General features: G+C 55.2%; 1 protein-coding gene across 2 annotated transcripts; it reads left to right on the forward strand.

Annotated features, from left to right (window-relative positions):
* Window positions 1-1,931: 1,931 nt before the first annotated feature.
* On the forward strand, window positions 1,932-14,650 carry LOC116951920 (uncharacterized). 2 transcript variants are annotated; one of them, XM_032970771.2, is made up of 3 exons: window positions 1,932-2,390; window positions 8,445-10,038; window positions 11,339-14,650. In XM_032970771.2, the coding sequence occupies exons 1-3, from the start codon at window positions 2,301-2,303 to the stop codon at window positions 11,512-11,514; spliced, it is 1,860 nt and encodes a 619-aa protein (XP_032826662.1). In that variant the 5' UTR covers window positions 1,932-2,300; the 3' UTR covers window positions 11,515-14,650. The 2 variants fall into 2 exon arrangements, with proteins under 2 accessions (XP_032826662.1, XP_032826664.1); XM_032970773.2 differs by lacking the exon at window positions 1,932-2,390 and adding an exon at window positions 5,524-7,260.
* The last annotated feature ends 3,122 nt before the right edge of the window (window positions 14,651-17,772 follow it).

The raw sequence follows: 17,772 nt of genomic DNA on the forward strand, positions 1-17,772 counted from the left end.
CACCCCACTCACCCTGTCACCCCACTCACCCTGCCACCCCACTCACCCTGTCACCCCACTCACACTACCACCCCACTCACCCTGTCACCCCACTCACCCTGTCACTCCACTCACACTACCACCCCACTCACCCTGTCACCCCACTCACACTACCACCCCACTCACCCTGTCACCCCACTCACCCTTTTACCCCACTCACCCTGTCACCCCACTCACCCTGTCACCCCACTCACACTACCACCCTACTCACCCAACTCCCCCACCACCCCACTCACCCCACCACCTTACTCACCCCACTCAGACTGCCATCCGACTCACCTCACTCACCCCACTCACCCTAATCAACGTCCCCACCAGCGGCTCACCTGACCCACCCACTACTTCTCCACTCACAAAGACAAAGACGCCCCCCCCCCTATAGCCGCACAGGCCGATGGGAGCAAGTGGCCGTTCGCACTCGGTTGTGGAGTGGCCGCTACCACGCTCGACCGCATTTGTCTTCCCCGGGTCTGATCTTCACACATTGCACCGGGTACTCGCGTAAGTTGACCGTGGACCGGTTCAAATATCAATGGCCCGCCGATGTTGCCCTCGGCCAGGACTCGGCTCGTCAAGGTGGTGGCGCAGTGCGCTCGCCACTGAAACGCCGCCGCTCCAAAAGCAAAGACGAAGATGCCCCGTATAGCCTCGACAGGCTATTGGGGGCGAGTGCTGCTCGCGACCACGGTCCACACGAACCAACCCGGTAGCGTAACTCGTTCATTTGGGGGGCACGGAGAGGGCGGGAGGGGGGTGACGTCAATGTTAAACAATCGTCAAAATAATGTTAACGTTACAAATTTAGAAGGGGATTAGGGGGGTTAGGGGGGGTTCAGCCCCCCTCTATACCCCCAACATTGCGCCAGGGCCCCAACGACTCTCCAGCCTCTCCATCGCTCTGTCCTGCAGAAGGGACCGTTGTCCGAAACGTCGCTTGATATGCATCGTGTTCCCTTGAGGCCACAGTGATTGGTGGTGGTGGTGGTGCTGATGGTATTGAGGAACGACTCGAGTTGCTGCTGTTGTTGGCTGTGCTTGTGCACCGCTGTCAACGCAGCAGCAGCAGCAGCAGCACCAAACATGACTTCAACTCCCATTGCGCTACCCACGCGGTCCCGTCTGGCGCCACGCGGCTTCAATCACGCAGTGGCAGGGAGTCCATTAAATTCACAGTGGCCCAAAGGGACATGTATTATGATTGATAACATATTGCTTTGAACTCATCTACAAACTCTGTCGCACGATAATAGAGCATTAAGTACGTTCATATATGTGCACAACAGGCGACGTTTCTGGCAAATAGGCCTTCTTTTTATAGCAGTAGGAATGGGGCCCTTTTCCCGAAACGTCCCCTGTTATATAAATATTTGATCGTAGCATAATAAATACATTTATATATACTGTAGTCTCCCCCAGCACTCCAACCCACCCAATTGCTCTCCGATCAAACTAACCAGGGCCCCACCCCCCTAATCCCCCAGCTCCCCCGCCCCCCGCCCATGAATAATGAACGTGGCCAATGCCCCGCTCCCTTTGCCCGCCGCTGCGGCGTGCCCCGTGACGCGCATCGGTAGCGGCGGCGTCGGCAGAGGAGGCGCCTGAGCAGCAGCCACCACCACCACCTCCACCACCACCTCGTCCGTGCGTCCGTGCGTGCGTCCGTCCCAAAAGGAGTCGCTTGTTCTTCGCGCGGCGCTCTCAGCGCAGCTCGGCCAAGCTCTCGTTTCCCTTTATACGCCTCCTAAATTTAGCTGGCTTGCTGAGAGAGAGCGCGAAGTTTCCTGTTCTCCCCCGCCACGCGCCAATTGGTCCGGGCCGAGACGGCCCCCGCGATTGCGAGGATCCCGCCGAGCCAATGGAGGGGGCGTAGGGGCGCTCGTTATAAAGGCGGCAGCGGCGAGCGGGCCACAGCTCACAACTCGCTCGGTCCGTCTCCCCCCCCAGCCACCCACCCACGATCGGCTCGCAGCTCCACCGGCTGCTCGCGAGAGAGTCGGAGAGAGACGCACACGCGCGCACGCACGCACGCGCACACGGGGGGTGCTGAGCTGAGCTCACTTCGCTTTGTCACAGTCTTGAGCGGGTTTGCTTACTTGGCTGGCCGGCCGGAGTCGCCGGTCACTCACCGGCTGAGTGGCTCGCTCGCTCGTTCGCCGTCTTAGCGGTGGAGCGGCTCACTCGCTGGCTGGCTGACTCACCGGCTGGTTGGAGAACCTGGCAGCGGGAAAGGGGCGAGCGCCGAAGGAGGCCCACTGCGGGTCATGGCTCTGGTGGCCTCTGGACTGCCTTCCATCTCGAGTTTCGCGCTCTCGTGCGGACTACTGGACAGCAACTGCGCGGACATTATGAACGTGAGTGCTGCGCGTGGCTCGTGCGAAAGAGCGAGAGACGGAGAGAGGCGAGAGGCGGACGATTAACACGGTTGGCCGCGTACGGTGCGAAAGAAGTTCAATATATCTGCGGGTTGAGAGGAGCGTGGATGGATGGAGAGGTGGAGAGATGGATGAGTAGTTGAACGATTGGGTGAGTTGATGGGTGGGTAGACGCGCAGACTGATGGATGCACGGATGGGTTGATGGCTGGGTGGGTAGTTCGGTCGAATAAGTAATCAATGGGTGGATGGAATAAGGGAGAGCTATACGGGTGCATGTATGAATGCACGTTGGAATTTATGTGTGGGTGGATGGATGAATTAGTTGGGTGGATAAATGGAAGTAGAGACATGTGAATTAGTGGATGAATGTATAGATGGGTCGGTGGATCGATGAGTGGCTGAATGGAAAAATGTATGGATGGGTGGATTTGTGAGTGAACGGACAAATGGTGGATGCGAGGGTGGATGGGAGGGTGGATGGGAGGGTGGATGCGAGGGTGGATGCGATGGTGGATGGGTACGTGCACCTGTGCGTGCGCAAGTTTGGCAGTCGCCCTCCCTTTCCTCTAAAATCATCTCTCTCCCCTCCTCCCACTCTCTCTCTCTCCCCCCTCTCCCATCTACACTACTTTCCTCTGTCTCTCCCTCTCTCTAAAACCCGTACAGGTGTACACACACACAGAGAGAGAGAGGGGCGCACACATGTACAAAGATCACCCGTTTCGCCTTAACAAATGCGGTTAGCGAGCACCTATGAAGGCCGGCACGGCACACGAGGGGATGGGTGCCCAGCACCACGCCCGGCCGCCTTTGTCTCCCCAGTGGCGATGCTTACACACCGCACCAGGTACTCATTTGAGGCTGGGTCGGCCTATGGGGAGGCCCAAGACTGGTTAAGATAATCGTCAATGATGTTGGTAGCGCAGCGCTCCCCACAGGTACACACACAGGTAGACACACACACAAATTGTCAGATTTCAATCTCAGGTGCTAACTCGTGCACGTGGAGTAATTGAGGAATTTGAATGGGCAACGACATCATCATCGGCAGCGCGTTCTCCGCCACACGAACGCATGCACAGATGCACACAGACACACACAAGATAAAGATTCCTCGTATAGCCTTCAACATGCTGCTGGGGCAAGTGCTGTTAGTGAGCGCCGAACTATAGAGTCCATGAGCCGGTGCGCATACACGTGTCATACTTTAGTATGCATTTATCCGCCAGACAAAGATGATGATTCCATTGGAATACACGTCACAGCGTATCATCGATTTTCAATCCAGCAGTAGAGGACGAGGGAGTAACGCTGAATTTCTCTGGTGCTCAACCCTTTGCTTGCAGCACTAAACCAAGTGCAAATTCCACATTCGTATGGCGAGGGCCAGTTTATCCCGTAGAATTTACCGCTGTTGACTTGCACGACAAAGTGCTGCACTGATTTTGTCGATGAACCCGGCTCCTCGAATTCTATTCCCGCTCACGTAAAGTTGAACCGGTCCTGGGCCAGCCTTAAACGAGCAGCTAGTTGCGGTGTTGTGAAGCATCATCACTGGGGGGGGGGATGAAGGCGGCCGGGCGTGGTACCGTTTCGCCCTTCATATACAGGGACTTCCACACCCCAACAGTATGTTCGCGGCGATGTAAGGAGGATCTTTGTCTTAAGTTTGTGTGTGCGGGGAGCGGTAGCGTAGGGGTCAGCTCGCTGCGCTTCGAAACCCGGCGACTCGGGTTCGGAATCCCCGCTCAGCGACAACATCGGTGACGATCATCTGAACCGACGTGGGCCTCCCCCCGGACCGACCCGGCCTCGAATGAGTAGGGGAATCTGCGTGTAAACATCGCCACTTGGGCAGACAAACGTGGCCGGGCGTAACTCTGGTCACCACGCCCGCTCGTGGTGCCGACCATCAAAGGTGCTCGGCTAACAGCACTTGCCCCAAAAGTGTGTTCAGGCTATAGGGGAGTGGGGGTATCTTTGTCTTGCGTGTGTCTGCGCAGGCCTCGCGCGTGTGTACAATTATCGCATTACGCGCACGCGCGCGCGCGCTTGTGTGCTGTATGTGCTACATTGATAAGCAACAAAGACCCTTAATATTCGCCAACAACTGTTTCCCATTTGGGTCTCGGGCAGAAATGCAAGCAGCACTTTGTACCGGCCCTTATGAATTGACACGCAACACCGGTGAACGTGTTCTGTGAGCCCGCCAGGACCGGCCTCCCGACCAACAGACTGCCCATTGTGGGTTGACTCAGGGGCACGGGTCGCGCGTGCGCGTGCGTGCGTGCGTGCGCGTGCGTGTGTGTTTGTGTTCACAATATTCACGCAATCATCATCAGCAGGAGCCAGCAGCCGTGGTACAGTACACGCAATAGTAGCAAAGACAAAGATATACCTATAGCCTTAACAGACTGTTGGGGCAAGTGCTGTTAGCGAGCACCTATTAAGGCCAAAACGGCACACGAGGGAGTGGGTGGCCAGCACCACCACCGGCCGCCTTTGTCTCCCCAGTTTTTACGCACCGCACCGGGTACTAATTTGAGGCTGGGTCGACCTAGGGGAGGCCCAGAACCGGTTCATATAATCGTCACCGGTGTCGGCGAGCGGGAATCGAACCGGGTTTGCCAGGTTCGTAGCGAAGCGCTCTAACCGCTACACTACCGCTCCCCAATAGTTGCACACAAACACACACACACTCTCACACACACACTCTCACACACACACTCTCACACACACACTCTCACACACACACTCTCACACACACACTCTCACACACACACTCTCACACACACACTCTCACACACACACTCTCACACACACACTCTCACACACACACTCTCACACACACACTCTCACACACACACTCTCACACACACACTCTCTCTCACACACACACTCTCACAAAGATCCCCCATATAGCCTTAACAGACTGTAGGGGCAAGTGCTGTTAGCGAGCACCTATGAAGGCCGGAACGGTACACAAGGGGGTGGGTGGCCAGCACCACGCCCGACCGCCTTTGTCTCCCTAGTGGCAATGTTTACACACCGCACCAGGTATTCATTTGAGGCTGAGTCGACCTAGGGGAGGCCCAGAACCGGTTCATATAATCGTCACCGGTGTCGGCCGTGAGCGGGAATCGAACCGGGTTCGCCAGGTTCATAGCGGAGCGCTCTAACCGCTACACTACCGCTCCCCAATAGTTGCACACAAACACACACACACTCTCTCACACACACACTCTCACACACACACTCACACACACTCTCTCTCACACACTCTCTTACACACACTCTCTCACACACACTCTCACACACACGCACTCTCACACACACTCTCACACACACACACACTCTCTCACACACACACTCTCTCACACACTCTCTCACACACACACTCTCACACACACACACTCTCACACACTCTCTCACACACACTCTCACACACACACAATCTCACACACACGCAAAAAACAAACGTTTTTTGAACACTGAGTTTAACATCTTTAATTGTAATTAGTGTGCTTTGTTTAATTGATTGATCAATCCGCTTTGTACAGACATTGTTATTCTTGTTAGATTTCCAACCTCACCTGCACCACCTTTTTTAACCTTTTTTTATTGCCACTGTTTGTCTTTCGCTGGGTTTTGTGTGTGTGTGCGAATAAACCATACAATAGACAAAGACACACACACACATATACACACATCGAAGCGTAGACACACACCAAAACACAAAGACCACAACAAAGACATAGGTCCCCCGTATAGCGGTAACACACGTTTGGGGCAAGTGCAGTTTGCGAGCGCCCATGAAAGTCGACACATGCACAATCAAACACATTGACATACACCGCACACAAAGACAAAGATCCCCCGTATATTCATAATAAAGGTTTTGGGTTAGATCGCGTTATTTATAAACGTGTCGTAACCCTCCACCACCCGACACGGCCAATCAGCAAAAAAGTGTCACGTTGAGAAAAGACAAATAATTCACTACTTTAGCCCACCGGTGTGTTGAAGAGTGAATCCACAACATTTACACTTTGTTAACAGACTGTTGGGGCAAGTGCTGTTAGCGAGCACCTATGAAGGCCGGCACGGCAGACGAGGGGGTGGGTGGGCAACGACACGCTCGGCCGCCTTTGTCTCCCCAGTGGCGATGCCGATACATCTCACCAGGTACTCATTTGAGGCTGAGTAGACCTAGGGGAGACCCAGGACCGGTACAGATAATCGTCACCTGGTGATGGCCGTGAGCGGGAATCGAACTCGGGTGGCCGGGTTCGTAGCGGAGCGCGCTAACCGCTACATTACCGCTCCAAAGACAAAGATCCCCCGAATAGTCTGTACCAGACTGTTGGGGCAAGTGCTGTTAGCGAGCACCGATGAAGGCCGGCACGGCGCGCGAGGGGGTGGGTGGCCAGCACCACGCCCGGTCGCCTTCGCACTACCGCTCCCCACAGACAGACAGACAGTAATGCCCAAAACCAAAGACACACACAGACGAACGGAGGCACTCATCACCTACTCAATCATACGCGCGCAGACACACACACACCATATACTCTTACACAAACAAAGCAAACGTACCCACGTGACTTTACCGAAAGAACCAAACAGTATGGATTCCTGCAGTCACGAAAGCTTCAAATCAAGATCAAACGTATACCGTTGACATACATATACAGAGACAATGACCCTCCGTATATCCTTCAACAGACTGTTGGGGCAAGTGCTGCTAGCGAGCACCTTATGGAGGCCGAGGGGGTGGATGGCAACCACTTCGTCCCTCCACGTTGCTCTCCCTGATGTTTACACACCGCACCAGCTACTCGATTGAGGTTTGAGTCGACCTAAGCGAGGCCCCAGGACATGTTAATATATTCGTCACTGGCGTTGGCCGCGTGTTGTAGCGCGATGCGCCAACCACTTGCGCCACCGCTCCCCATATATATTATTACTATATACACATCACATCGTACACATTTTATACGCACACACTCATACAAAAAAGACACACCGACACGTAATATACTCCTTGCGCATACTGACACACATGCGTACACACAGAGACACACCCACATGAACAAAAGACAAAGATCCCCCGTGTAGCCTGAGTAGATTGTTGGAGCAAGTGATGTTAACGAGAAGGCCGGCAACGGTACACGAGGGGGTGAAGTGGTCAAAACCACGCCCGGCCGCCTTTGTCTCCCCAGTGTTGACGTTTTACATACCGCTCCAAGTATACATTTAAGGCTGAGTCGACCTCGGAGATGTCCAGGACCTACTCAAATATTCGCCACTATTACGGGCCATCGAACTCGTATCGCTGGGGTTCGTAACGCCGTGCGCTAACCACTACACTACCGCTCATCACACACAAAGATCCCCGTATAGCCTTAATAGACTGTAGAGGCAAGTGCTGTTAGCGAGTCACCTATGAAGGCCGGAACGGCACACGAGGGAGTTGGTGACCAGCACCACACCGACCGCCTTTGTCTCCCTAGTGACGATGTTTACACACCGCACCAGGTACTCATTTGAGGCTGGGTCGACCTATGGGGAGGCCCAGGACCGGTTCAGACAATCGTCACTGGTGTTGGCCGTAAGCGGGATTCGAACTCAGGTTGCCGGGTTCATAGCGCAGCGCGCTAACCGCTACTCTACCACTCCCCCATAGACACACACACTGACACACACACTGACACTCTGACACACACACTGACACACACACCGACACACACACCGACACACACACTGACACACACCGACACACACACTGACACACACCGACACACACTAACACACACACAGACACACGAACTGACACACACACCGACACACACACTGACACACACTGACACACACACAGACACACGAACTGACACACACACCGACACACACACTGACACACACACAGACACACGCCGTCCTTGTGCCACGAACCCCCTCTCCCCGCAACGCCCCAAAAACCTCCCACGCCGACACAAAACTCACCTCCCCCCTCCTCCTCCTCTGCCCGCAGACTTGGAGGGTGACTCCTCAACCCCGGAGGGACGACGAGGACCTGGGCAAGCTTCTGGACATCGACTTCATCCTCTCCAACAGCATGCAGCACGCCGACTGCTCGAGCCCCACGCCCACCGCCTACGTCGCGGGGTCACCGCCGCCCCGCGCCGCCGGCTTCTGCGCCGCCACCGGAACCTCCTCGAGTGACGCTCTCGGGTGCGCACCGAAGCACAGCGCCGCAGGCGGTGCGTCGATCGCCTCCTCCGCCTCCTCCACGTCCTCCATCGCCGCCGCGTCCTCCTCCGCCAATTACACGCTGCCGGAGACGCCTGAGAGTTGTACCAACGGTGGTGCCGGTGGTGGTGGTGGTGGTGCCGGTGGTGGTGGTGGTGGTGGAGCCACAGGATTTGAGAGTCGGGACTCGGTGTACGTGGCTGCGTGCGGGGTGGACGCGTTCCAAGCCAAGCCTTGCCCCAGCCTGGTGGAAGAGTTGCTCACCCCAGACCTCGACTTCTCTGGCAGTGGTTTTCTGGGCCACGGGGACGGCGCTCACTTCTCTCCCGACAAGACGCACGACTTGCAGCAGCAGCAACAGCAGCAGCAAGGGCAGCAGTTGCATCAGCAGCATCAAGGGCAGCAGTTGCATCAGCAGCATCATCATCATCAGCAGCAGCAGCAGCAGCAGCCGTCTGCTGCGAAGGGAGGACACATTTACGCGGGGCCACACATCGACCCGCATCTCTCCCATCATCATCATCAGCAGCTCCAGCATCAGCAGCATCAGCAACATCATCAGCATCATCATCAGCAGCAGAGTCAAAGGCTCATCCCTCTCACTCACATTCAGCAGCTGGGGCAGAACATTAAGCGGGAGCACAACCCAGCTGGGCCTGGAGGTGCCGACTCGCACGCGTGCTTCATGGCTGACGAGTCGGCCGAGCCTAGTAAGGTTCACCATCGGCTGCATCAGCAGCAGCAGCAGCAACATCAGCAGCAGCCCTCTAAGGGCGGACACATTTACCCATTGTCTCTTTCGGAGGAGCATCATTCTCACCTACAGCACCACGGACAGCAACAACAGCAGCAACATCAGCAGCAGCAGCACTTCCCGATGCACCACCGCTTCCCAGGGGCATTTGGACGCTTATACAGTCACCAGCAGCAAGCGCAGCATCATCATCAGCAGCAGCAACTTCAGCAGCAGCAGCAGCATCATCCGCAGCAGCAGCAACAACAAGGGATGCACTTCCAAGGGCAATTTAACATCTTGTACCATCACGGACATCATCATCAGCAACATCATCATCAGCAGCATCATCATCATCAGCAGCAGCACCACCACCACCAGACGCTGGTCACGCCGCCCTCCTCCCCGTCCGTGCTGGACGCCGTGGCGATGTTCGTCCCCGCGGGGGGGGCTCCGTGTTGCCCCCCCGCGCAGGCTGCCCCGCTGCCCCCCCAGGCGGAGGGTAAAGTGGGGCCTGGCAAGAGGGGGCGCAGGTCGTGGGGCGCCCGGAAGCGCACGGCGACTCACACGTGCGAGTACCCCGGATGCGGGAAGACCTACACCAAGAGCTCGCACCTCAAGGCTCACCTGAGGACGCACACAGGTGTGTGGCTGGGTGGGTGGATGTGTGTGTGTGGCTGGGTGGGTGGCTGGGTGGGTGAATGTGTGGCTGGGTGGGTGGATGTGTGTGTGTGGCTGGTTGGGTGTGGGTGTGGCTGGGTGGATGTGTGTGTGTGTGGCTGGGTGGGTGGGTGGACGTGTGTGTGTGGCATGGGTGGGTGGATGTGTGTGTGTGTGGCTGGGTGTGTGGTTGTGTAGGTGTGGGGAGCGGTAGTGTAGCGGTTAGCGCGCTGCGCTACGAACCTGGCCACCCGAGTTTGATTCCCGCTCACGGCCAACACCAGTGACGATTATCTGAACCGGTCCTGAGCCTCAAATGAGTACCTGGTGCGGTGTGTAAACATCGTCACTGGGGAGACAAAAGCGGTCGGGCGTGGTGCTGGCCACCCACCCCCTGATGTGCCGTTCCCGACCTTCATAGGTGCTACAGGCTAAACAACACTTGCCCCTACAGTCTGTGAAGGCTATAGGGTGATCTTTGTCTTTGTTGTCTGTTAAGTTATCCGTTGTGTTGTCACAGTTCTACCTTGTGTTGTCCGAAGTTTCGCCTCGACGTGCTGGAAACCTCTTCAGGAATGAAGTGTGTGTATATTCGTATGTGTAATATACGTGTTGTTATGCCTTTTGCTGCGTATGTGTGAGTGTATACGCGTGTATGTGTGAGTGTATACGCGTGTATGTGTGAGTGTATACGCGTGTATGTGTGAGTGTATACGCGTGTATGTGTGAGTGTATACGCGTCTGTGTCTATGCGTCGTGTCCGTGTTTGTGGGGAGCGGTAGTATAGTGATTAGAGTGCTGTGGTGCTACGAACCCGGCGACCCGAGTCCGATTCGCCCCACGACAAGACAGGACCATTGACGATTGTCTGAACCCATGACCGGTTCAGATAATCGACTCGGCCTGTGTAAAACATCGCTAACAGGGAGATAAAGGCGGCTGGGCGTGGTTCTAGCCACCCATCCCCTGCACGTGCCGTACGGGCCTTCATCTGTGCTACTCGCGAACAGCATTTGCCCCAACATCATGTATGAAGGCTACCCGGGCGATCTTTGACTTCTGTATAGGCCTTGACATGAAAGTGTTTGCCGTGTGTCAATTGACACCCCTGGACGCCGATTATATAAATCCATCCCTCTCGGGATCGCCCAGGCGAAAGAGTTTCACACTTACTAAACACACGCACGCACGCTCGCTGTGTTGATGTCTGCTCCGGGTGTCGGAGTCTCTGCGGGTGCCCTCTAACCCCCCCCCCCCTCTCTCTCCCCCGTGGGTGTCCGCAGGAGAGAAGCCCTACCAGTGCAACTGGGAGGGCTGCGGCTGGAAGTTCGCGCGCTCCGATGAACTCACGCGGCACTTCCGCAAACACACGGGCCACCGGCCCTTCCAGTGCCACCTGTGCGAGAGGGCCTTCTCGCGCTCCGACCACCTGGCCCTCCACATGAAGAGGCACATGTGAGGCCCGGGCCTCCTCGTCCTCCTCCTCATCGTCATCATCAGCATCCTCCGCATCTTTCCCTGTCACCCCCCCCCCCTCCCCCCCACCCCTTCACTTCAAGTCGTCCGACTCATTCCAAACTTCCTCCTCGACTCTCCCAAGGCATTCACCTCCACCACCCGTGTCCCTCCCCACTCTCGCCCTCCTCCTCTCCCACCACCCACCTCTTCCCTTCAACCTCGACCACGCTACCTCCAGAAATTCTTACCTGGTCACCGGCCTCTCCACCCATCCCTCGCCTCCTGCCCACCCTCTCCCAGCTTCGCCTCTCCACCCCGACGCCGTCCGAACCACTCCTATACCGCCTGGGGTCTGCGACCTCTGGTGGCAGAAGTCCCGGAGGTCCATCCTCTGGTCGCAGGAGGAGGTGGAGGATTGAGGAAGGAGGTGGTGATGTAGCAGGAGGAGGAGGGTGAAAGTGTGTGGAGTAACACTCAACCTTCAAGTTCACCTCTTTACAAACGCTCTCCCCTTGACTCTGCCAAGAAGGGTGGACACGAATCCAGTATAAGACACGCACTCACACACGTCATTACACAACGTCACACCGAAGATGTTTGGACAGTGGAAGAGTAGGCCAAATACCCTTTACACCCCGTGGCTGCCTAGAGCTCCCGCTCATGGCGTGAGCCAGCACTTGCAGGGGCTGCGCCTCGACAGTTCTTTGTAATTTGTTTTTTGTTGTTGTACACGCATCAATATATGAAGATTTATCGACTGTATCTATACAAAGATTTATAGACTGTATCTATACGAAGACTGCGGGCTGTACGGGACTGCCCGTGATGGGAGCGGACCCGATGGAGAAGGGGTTTACATTTTCTCTCGTCGGCTTTCGATGGAGAGACCCCCGTGGAGAAACCCCCAAAGTCGCACTACAAAAAACTCACCGGGTTCAAAGCCAACGACCCAAGTTTACAGAACAAAAAACCCGGGAGTGCTGTTATAACACAAATGTACATAACATTTTAAGAGTCGTGATGATGACGCATCGTCTGTATATATTTATATAAACAGCATTATATCGATTATTATCACTCGTATTTTGTATTATCGCTGTGTGCCTATTGTAAGAGTGAGGAAGGCGGGGGGCCCTGGTAGTCGCGGGTGTTGGCCAGTTGACTTGGGCGATATTGCTGCCAGGAGAGGAGCGCTGATCCGGGGCTGTGCTCCGGAAAAGTGCCAAGCCCCAACCCCCTCCCCTCCTCTCTCCCTGCTGTCGTTGTTGGGAGGGGGGGAGGTGCTCTGTAAGCTGTTCCATGAGACGTGAAGCCCTTGGATGAGAGAGGCGTCATCTAAAGCACAAGAAGGGAGCGAGCGAGCGATGGCGAGATATGGGCGGTGGTTGTTGGTGGCGGTGGGGGGGGCATCGACACGTGACCTCTTGACCTCTGACTTACCGCGAAGTCTGAGTCAAGAACGATCAGAATTAAAATCTTTTGTTTACGTGACCCGTAACGTAACCGCGTAAAAAAACCGGTTAATGCCGGTTTGTCACACACATACAGAAACGTCTGCCAGTCATAAGCATCACCCGTCTACCTCTTGACCTGAGCACTGGACTCGCGATCTGGAGGTTTGCCGGTTTGATGCCCTCTCCCGGCCCGGCAGCTGAATCCGCGGTGCCTCTACCCGCCCAGCAGTCAGGACACGGGGTTCGCCGCGACTGTGGGGCGACCAACGTGGCGTGTGGTGGGTTCGAGTTTGGGAACACCCACATCTCGTTACTCGAGAGAGAGAGAGAAACGAATATCGGATTGTCAAACCGGTTACCCGTAACCGTTCGGCCAACCCCATTACGATTCCATCGTCACGATTCGTGCGTGGGTGGCTGGTCTCTCGTGGCCGCAGAGCGGTCGCGTTCAAACCCATTCCACAAATGTGTAAGTCCGTTTCGCGTTTGTTTGTTTGTTGGTTTTTTGGCACTCGGCTTTCGCTTCCTCAACCCCCAAATGTCGCGTTGCCTCCAGCGAACCGGCACTGACCGGCGTGGTGAAGTATGGTCAAGCCACCCCCCCCCCCACCTCGTTCCACAGCAGGGCGCGGGCGTTCACCCAGCATTGGACTGACATTGAGGCCGCTGTGCGGGAGGAACGTGCGCAACGGAGGAGAGGGAGAGAACACATTTTTTGATATTTCAATAATCGGAGAAGTCTTCGCCAGGACTGTCTCAATGGATCGACTACCGTGCCATTATTACTGCTGCCGATGATGATGATGACAATGATGCTGCTGCTGATGATGATCATCATCAGCATCATCAGCTCCTCGCGATGCTGTATTCAAGCCGGGAGTCGTTATGACTTCGGCAACGACACTAGAGAGCCAGCTGCTGCCTTTGCCGTTGCGTGAACGTGCACGGCGATCAATTTATAGATACCCCGCTCAGTTTAACAAACGGAGCGCGCGGCACCGAATCTCACGCGCGCGCCGTCCCGCGTCCGCCGGCACGCGTACCCAGAGGCCTTCATCCAGCGGTGGAGTGACCACGGCTGATGGCAACAACGTGTTTTGACCGCCGGTAATCTCAACACGCTCGCGAACTCTTGTGAACTCCCTCTGCTTGGCGAGACGCGGGAGACATCCGCTGTCACGATGTCAACGCGGCCGTTGAGAAGGAGGTCTTTGGGAGGGACGTTCGAAATTCGGTGGGGGTGTCTGTAAGTGGATCGCCCGTTGCCAGCAGCATATAGATAACGAGCAAAACAATACACCGTAGTCCATTTACAGATACCCCACCGTTGGCGAATACATTCCGAATCGAAGCGTTCCGGACCCGTCTCTCCCCGCCCCCCATCTCAATCAGTTCACGCATCTCATATATGTTTAATAGACATCGGTAGGGTATCTATAAACGGATCGCCCTATATATGTTTTTTTTGTAAAGGGGCAATTATGATCGCTATGATGGTGGTGATTGCTATGATTGTGATGTTGTTATTGTTGTTGTTACACGCTATGGGCCGGTCCCAGCAAACACTGTGTATGGACACTGATAGTTTACACTTGACACGTTACGACATGTGGCCTTGCTATTATTATTATTACTATCTTTGATATACCTGGATATGAACATTAAACATCCTGCTTAACGCTGGCGGTGTGAACGTGTCGTGCACACTCTGTGTGTGTTCGTCTTTGTCGGGGAGCGGTGGCGCCGTGATTAGCGCACAGCACTACGAACTCGTGTCACCCGAGATCGATTCTCGCTCACGGCAAACACCAGCAGTGACGATTATCTGAACCGGTTCTGGGCCTCCGCCTAGGTCGACTCGGCCTCAAATGGGTACCTGACGCGGTGTGTAGTAAACATCGCCACTGGGGAGACAAAGGCGGCCGGGCGTGGTGCTGGCCACCCACCCCCTCGTGTGCCGTGCCGGCCTTCATAGGTGCTCGCTAACAGCACTTGCGCCGAAAGTCTGTTAAGGCTACACGGGAGATCTTTGCCTTTGTTGTGTGTCTATGTGTGTCTATGTATGTCTATGTGTGTCTATGTATGTCTATGTGTATCTGTATATGTCTATGTGTATCTATGTATGTCTATGTATGTCTATGTGTGTCTGTGTATGTCCATGTATGTCTATGTATGTCTATGTATGTCCATGTGTGTCTATGTATGTCTATGTATGTCTATGTGTGTCTGTGTATGTCTATATATGTCTATGTATGTATATGTGTGTCTGTGTATGTCCATGTGTGTCTGTGTATGTCTATATATGTCAATGTATGTCTATGTGTGTCTGTGTATGTCCATGTATGTCTGTGTATGTCTATGTATGTCAATGTATGTCTATGTGTGTCTATGTGTGTCTATGTATGTCTATGTGTGTCTGTGTATGTCCATGTGTGTCTATGTATGTCTCTGTATGTCTATGTGTGTCTATGTGTGTCTATGTGTGTCGATGTATGTCTATGTGTGTCTATGTATGTCTCTGTATGTCTATGTGTGTCTATGTGTGTCGATGTATGTCTATGTATGTCTTTGTATGTCAATGTGTCTGAATAGTGAGGGGCGGTGGCGCAGAAATTACCGTCCTATTTACGACTCCTGCAAACGGTGTTTGCTAGCAACACTTCCCACAACAGGCCACGCGCGTGGTGTGTGTGCGTTAACAGCACGTGCCACAACGGGTTGTAAGGCGAAACATAAGCAGTGGTTCTTTGTTTGACACGTGTGTCGGTGTGCCTGTGTGTGTGTCATTGTGCTTCGAGGTATAGGTGTGTTCGGGTAGGTGTGGTTAGGCGGGACTGGCCAATGTGTGTGGGTGTGTGGCTGTGGTCGACTCAGCCTCAAATGAGTACCTGGTGCGGTGTCTAAATATCGCCACTGGGGAGACAAATGCGGCCGGGCGTGGTCCTGGCCACTCACCCCCTCGTGAGCCGTTCTGGCCTTCATCGGTGCTCTCTAACAGCACTTGCCCCAACGGTCTGTTACAGGCTATACGGGGGATCTTTGTCTTTGTGTATATGTGGTCGACTCAGCCTCAATTGAGTACCTGGTGCGGTGTGTAAACATCGCCACTGGGGAGACAAAGGCGGCAGGGCGTGGTTCCGGCCACCCATGCCCTCGGTGTCCCGTGCCGGCCTTCATAGATGCTCGCTAACAGCCCTTGCCCCAACAGTCTGCTACAGGCTATAAGGGTGATCTTTGTATTTGTCCTGACCAGACCCAGCCTTAAGCAGCGCACGAGCACGGTGAGCACCCGGATGGGTGGCCACCGCTCCCACCCAGGCTGTTGCAGGGGCTACGGCGAGAGATGATGGCAATGCAGCAGCAGCTGCAGCAGCAGGGCGGGTGCTGGGTTTTTATTCGGGCTCTCTCCAGGCTTTCCTTCCCAACCAAACGAAGCCAGCAACTCCCTGGAATCGTGGACACTCGTGGCCTAGCCCAGCGCACGTCTCTCTCTCTCTCGCCCTCTCAGCGGCGGAGTGTTCGAGGCTCCCTCGCTGGACCGGCTCGCCTGCGTGTCGTGATTATCGTGCAATCGTCCACCACGCGGACCCCCCCTCCCCCGGTTGGAGCAGTCGAGCTCGGTTGTTCAACGGCTGTGGAACTCCCAAAGCCCCGAGGGAGAGGCGCGGTCGTTTATGTCAAAAAAAATGTTTTAATAAAAAATAAATCCATAAAAGAAAATATTCAATATCTCATCTGAGTCTATAAAAAGGCGACCCGTGACTGCGGCACGGGTGTAGGAGTAAAGGCGCAGCCCTGCAATTTCCTTACCCGTGCCGCTGCTGGCAGAAGCCCCCCCCCCCCATATGTATTTGGCCTACTCTTCTACGCTGGAGAACTAACGCTATAACCCCACGATACGTGACTGTGGACTGCCCAAGTAGGTATAGTCTGCTGGGTGGACAGAGGCGACGTGCGGGGAAGAAGGAGGTTTTAAAAAAAAACACTCGCTCCCCCCTCCCATTGTTGCAACCGGCGCGCTTCTGGATTGCGAGTCCAATGCCCTCGCCGCCGTGTCTGCTACTGACAGACGCGTCGCCTGTCATCCGGCGTGGTTGGAAGCGAGGGTTGTCGCATCGCACGGACGTCGCAAAACTTCCCGGCTCCCCAGCAGAACGCAGCTGTGCGGGCAAAAAAAATTGCGGACTCGATGCGTCTGTCCCTTCGATCGGCGCGGCGAGATAGAGCGTTGTACCCTCTCGGCACGCTCTCGGCACGCGTGGCTTTTTTCTCTCGCGGTGCTCCCCCTTTGACTCCCACGCGTCCGTTCATCAACACAGCTCACCGCGTCGGGGATTGTGCGATGCGACCCTGCATGCCGTGGACAATGCAGCTCCGCGTACTATTCACTCCCCCTTAAGGGGCTGCACACAACGATCCACTGTATAGCCTTTAACAGACTGTAGGAGCAAGTGTTGTTAGCGAGCACCTATGAAGGCCAGCACGGCACACGAGGGGGTGGGTGGCCAACACCACGCCCGGCCGCCTTTGTCGCCCTAGTGGCGATGTTTATACATCGCACCAGGTACTCATTTGAGGCTGAGCCGACCTAGGGGAGGTCCAGGACCGGTTCAGATTATCGTCACTGGTGTTTGCCGTGAGCGGGAATCGAACCTGTGTCTACAGGTTCGTAGCGCAGCGCGCTAACCACTACACTACCGCTCCCCCTTAAGGACTGCACACACGACCACTACCACCACCAATCACCATCATCATCATCTCACCACGGCAGCATCTCTAACGCTTCCACCGCTCGTCTTTCTTTT

The sequence above is a fragment of the Petromyzon marinus genome, chromosome 44, assembly GCF_048934315.1.
Source record: "Petromyzon marinus isolate PM22_M1 ecotype Great Lakes invasive population chromosome 44, UKy_Petmar_22M1.pri1.0, whole genome shotgun sequence".
NCBI lineage: Eukaryota > Metazoa > Chordata > Hyperoartia > Petromyzontiformes > Petromyzontidae > Petromyzon > Petromyzon marinus.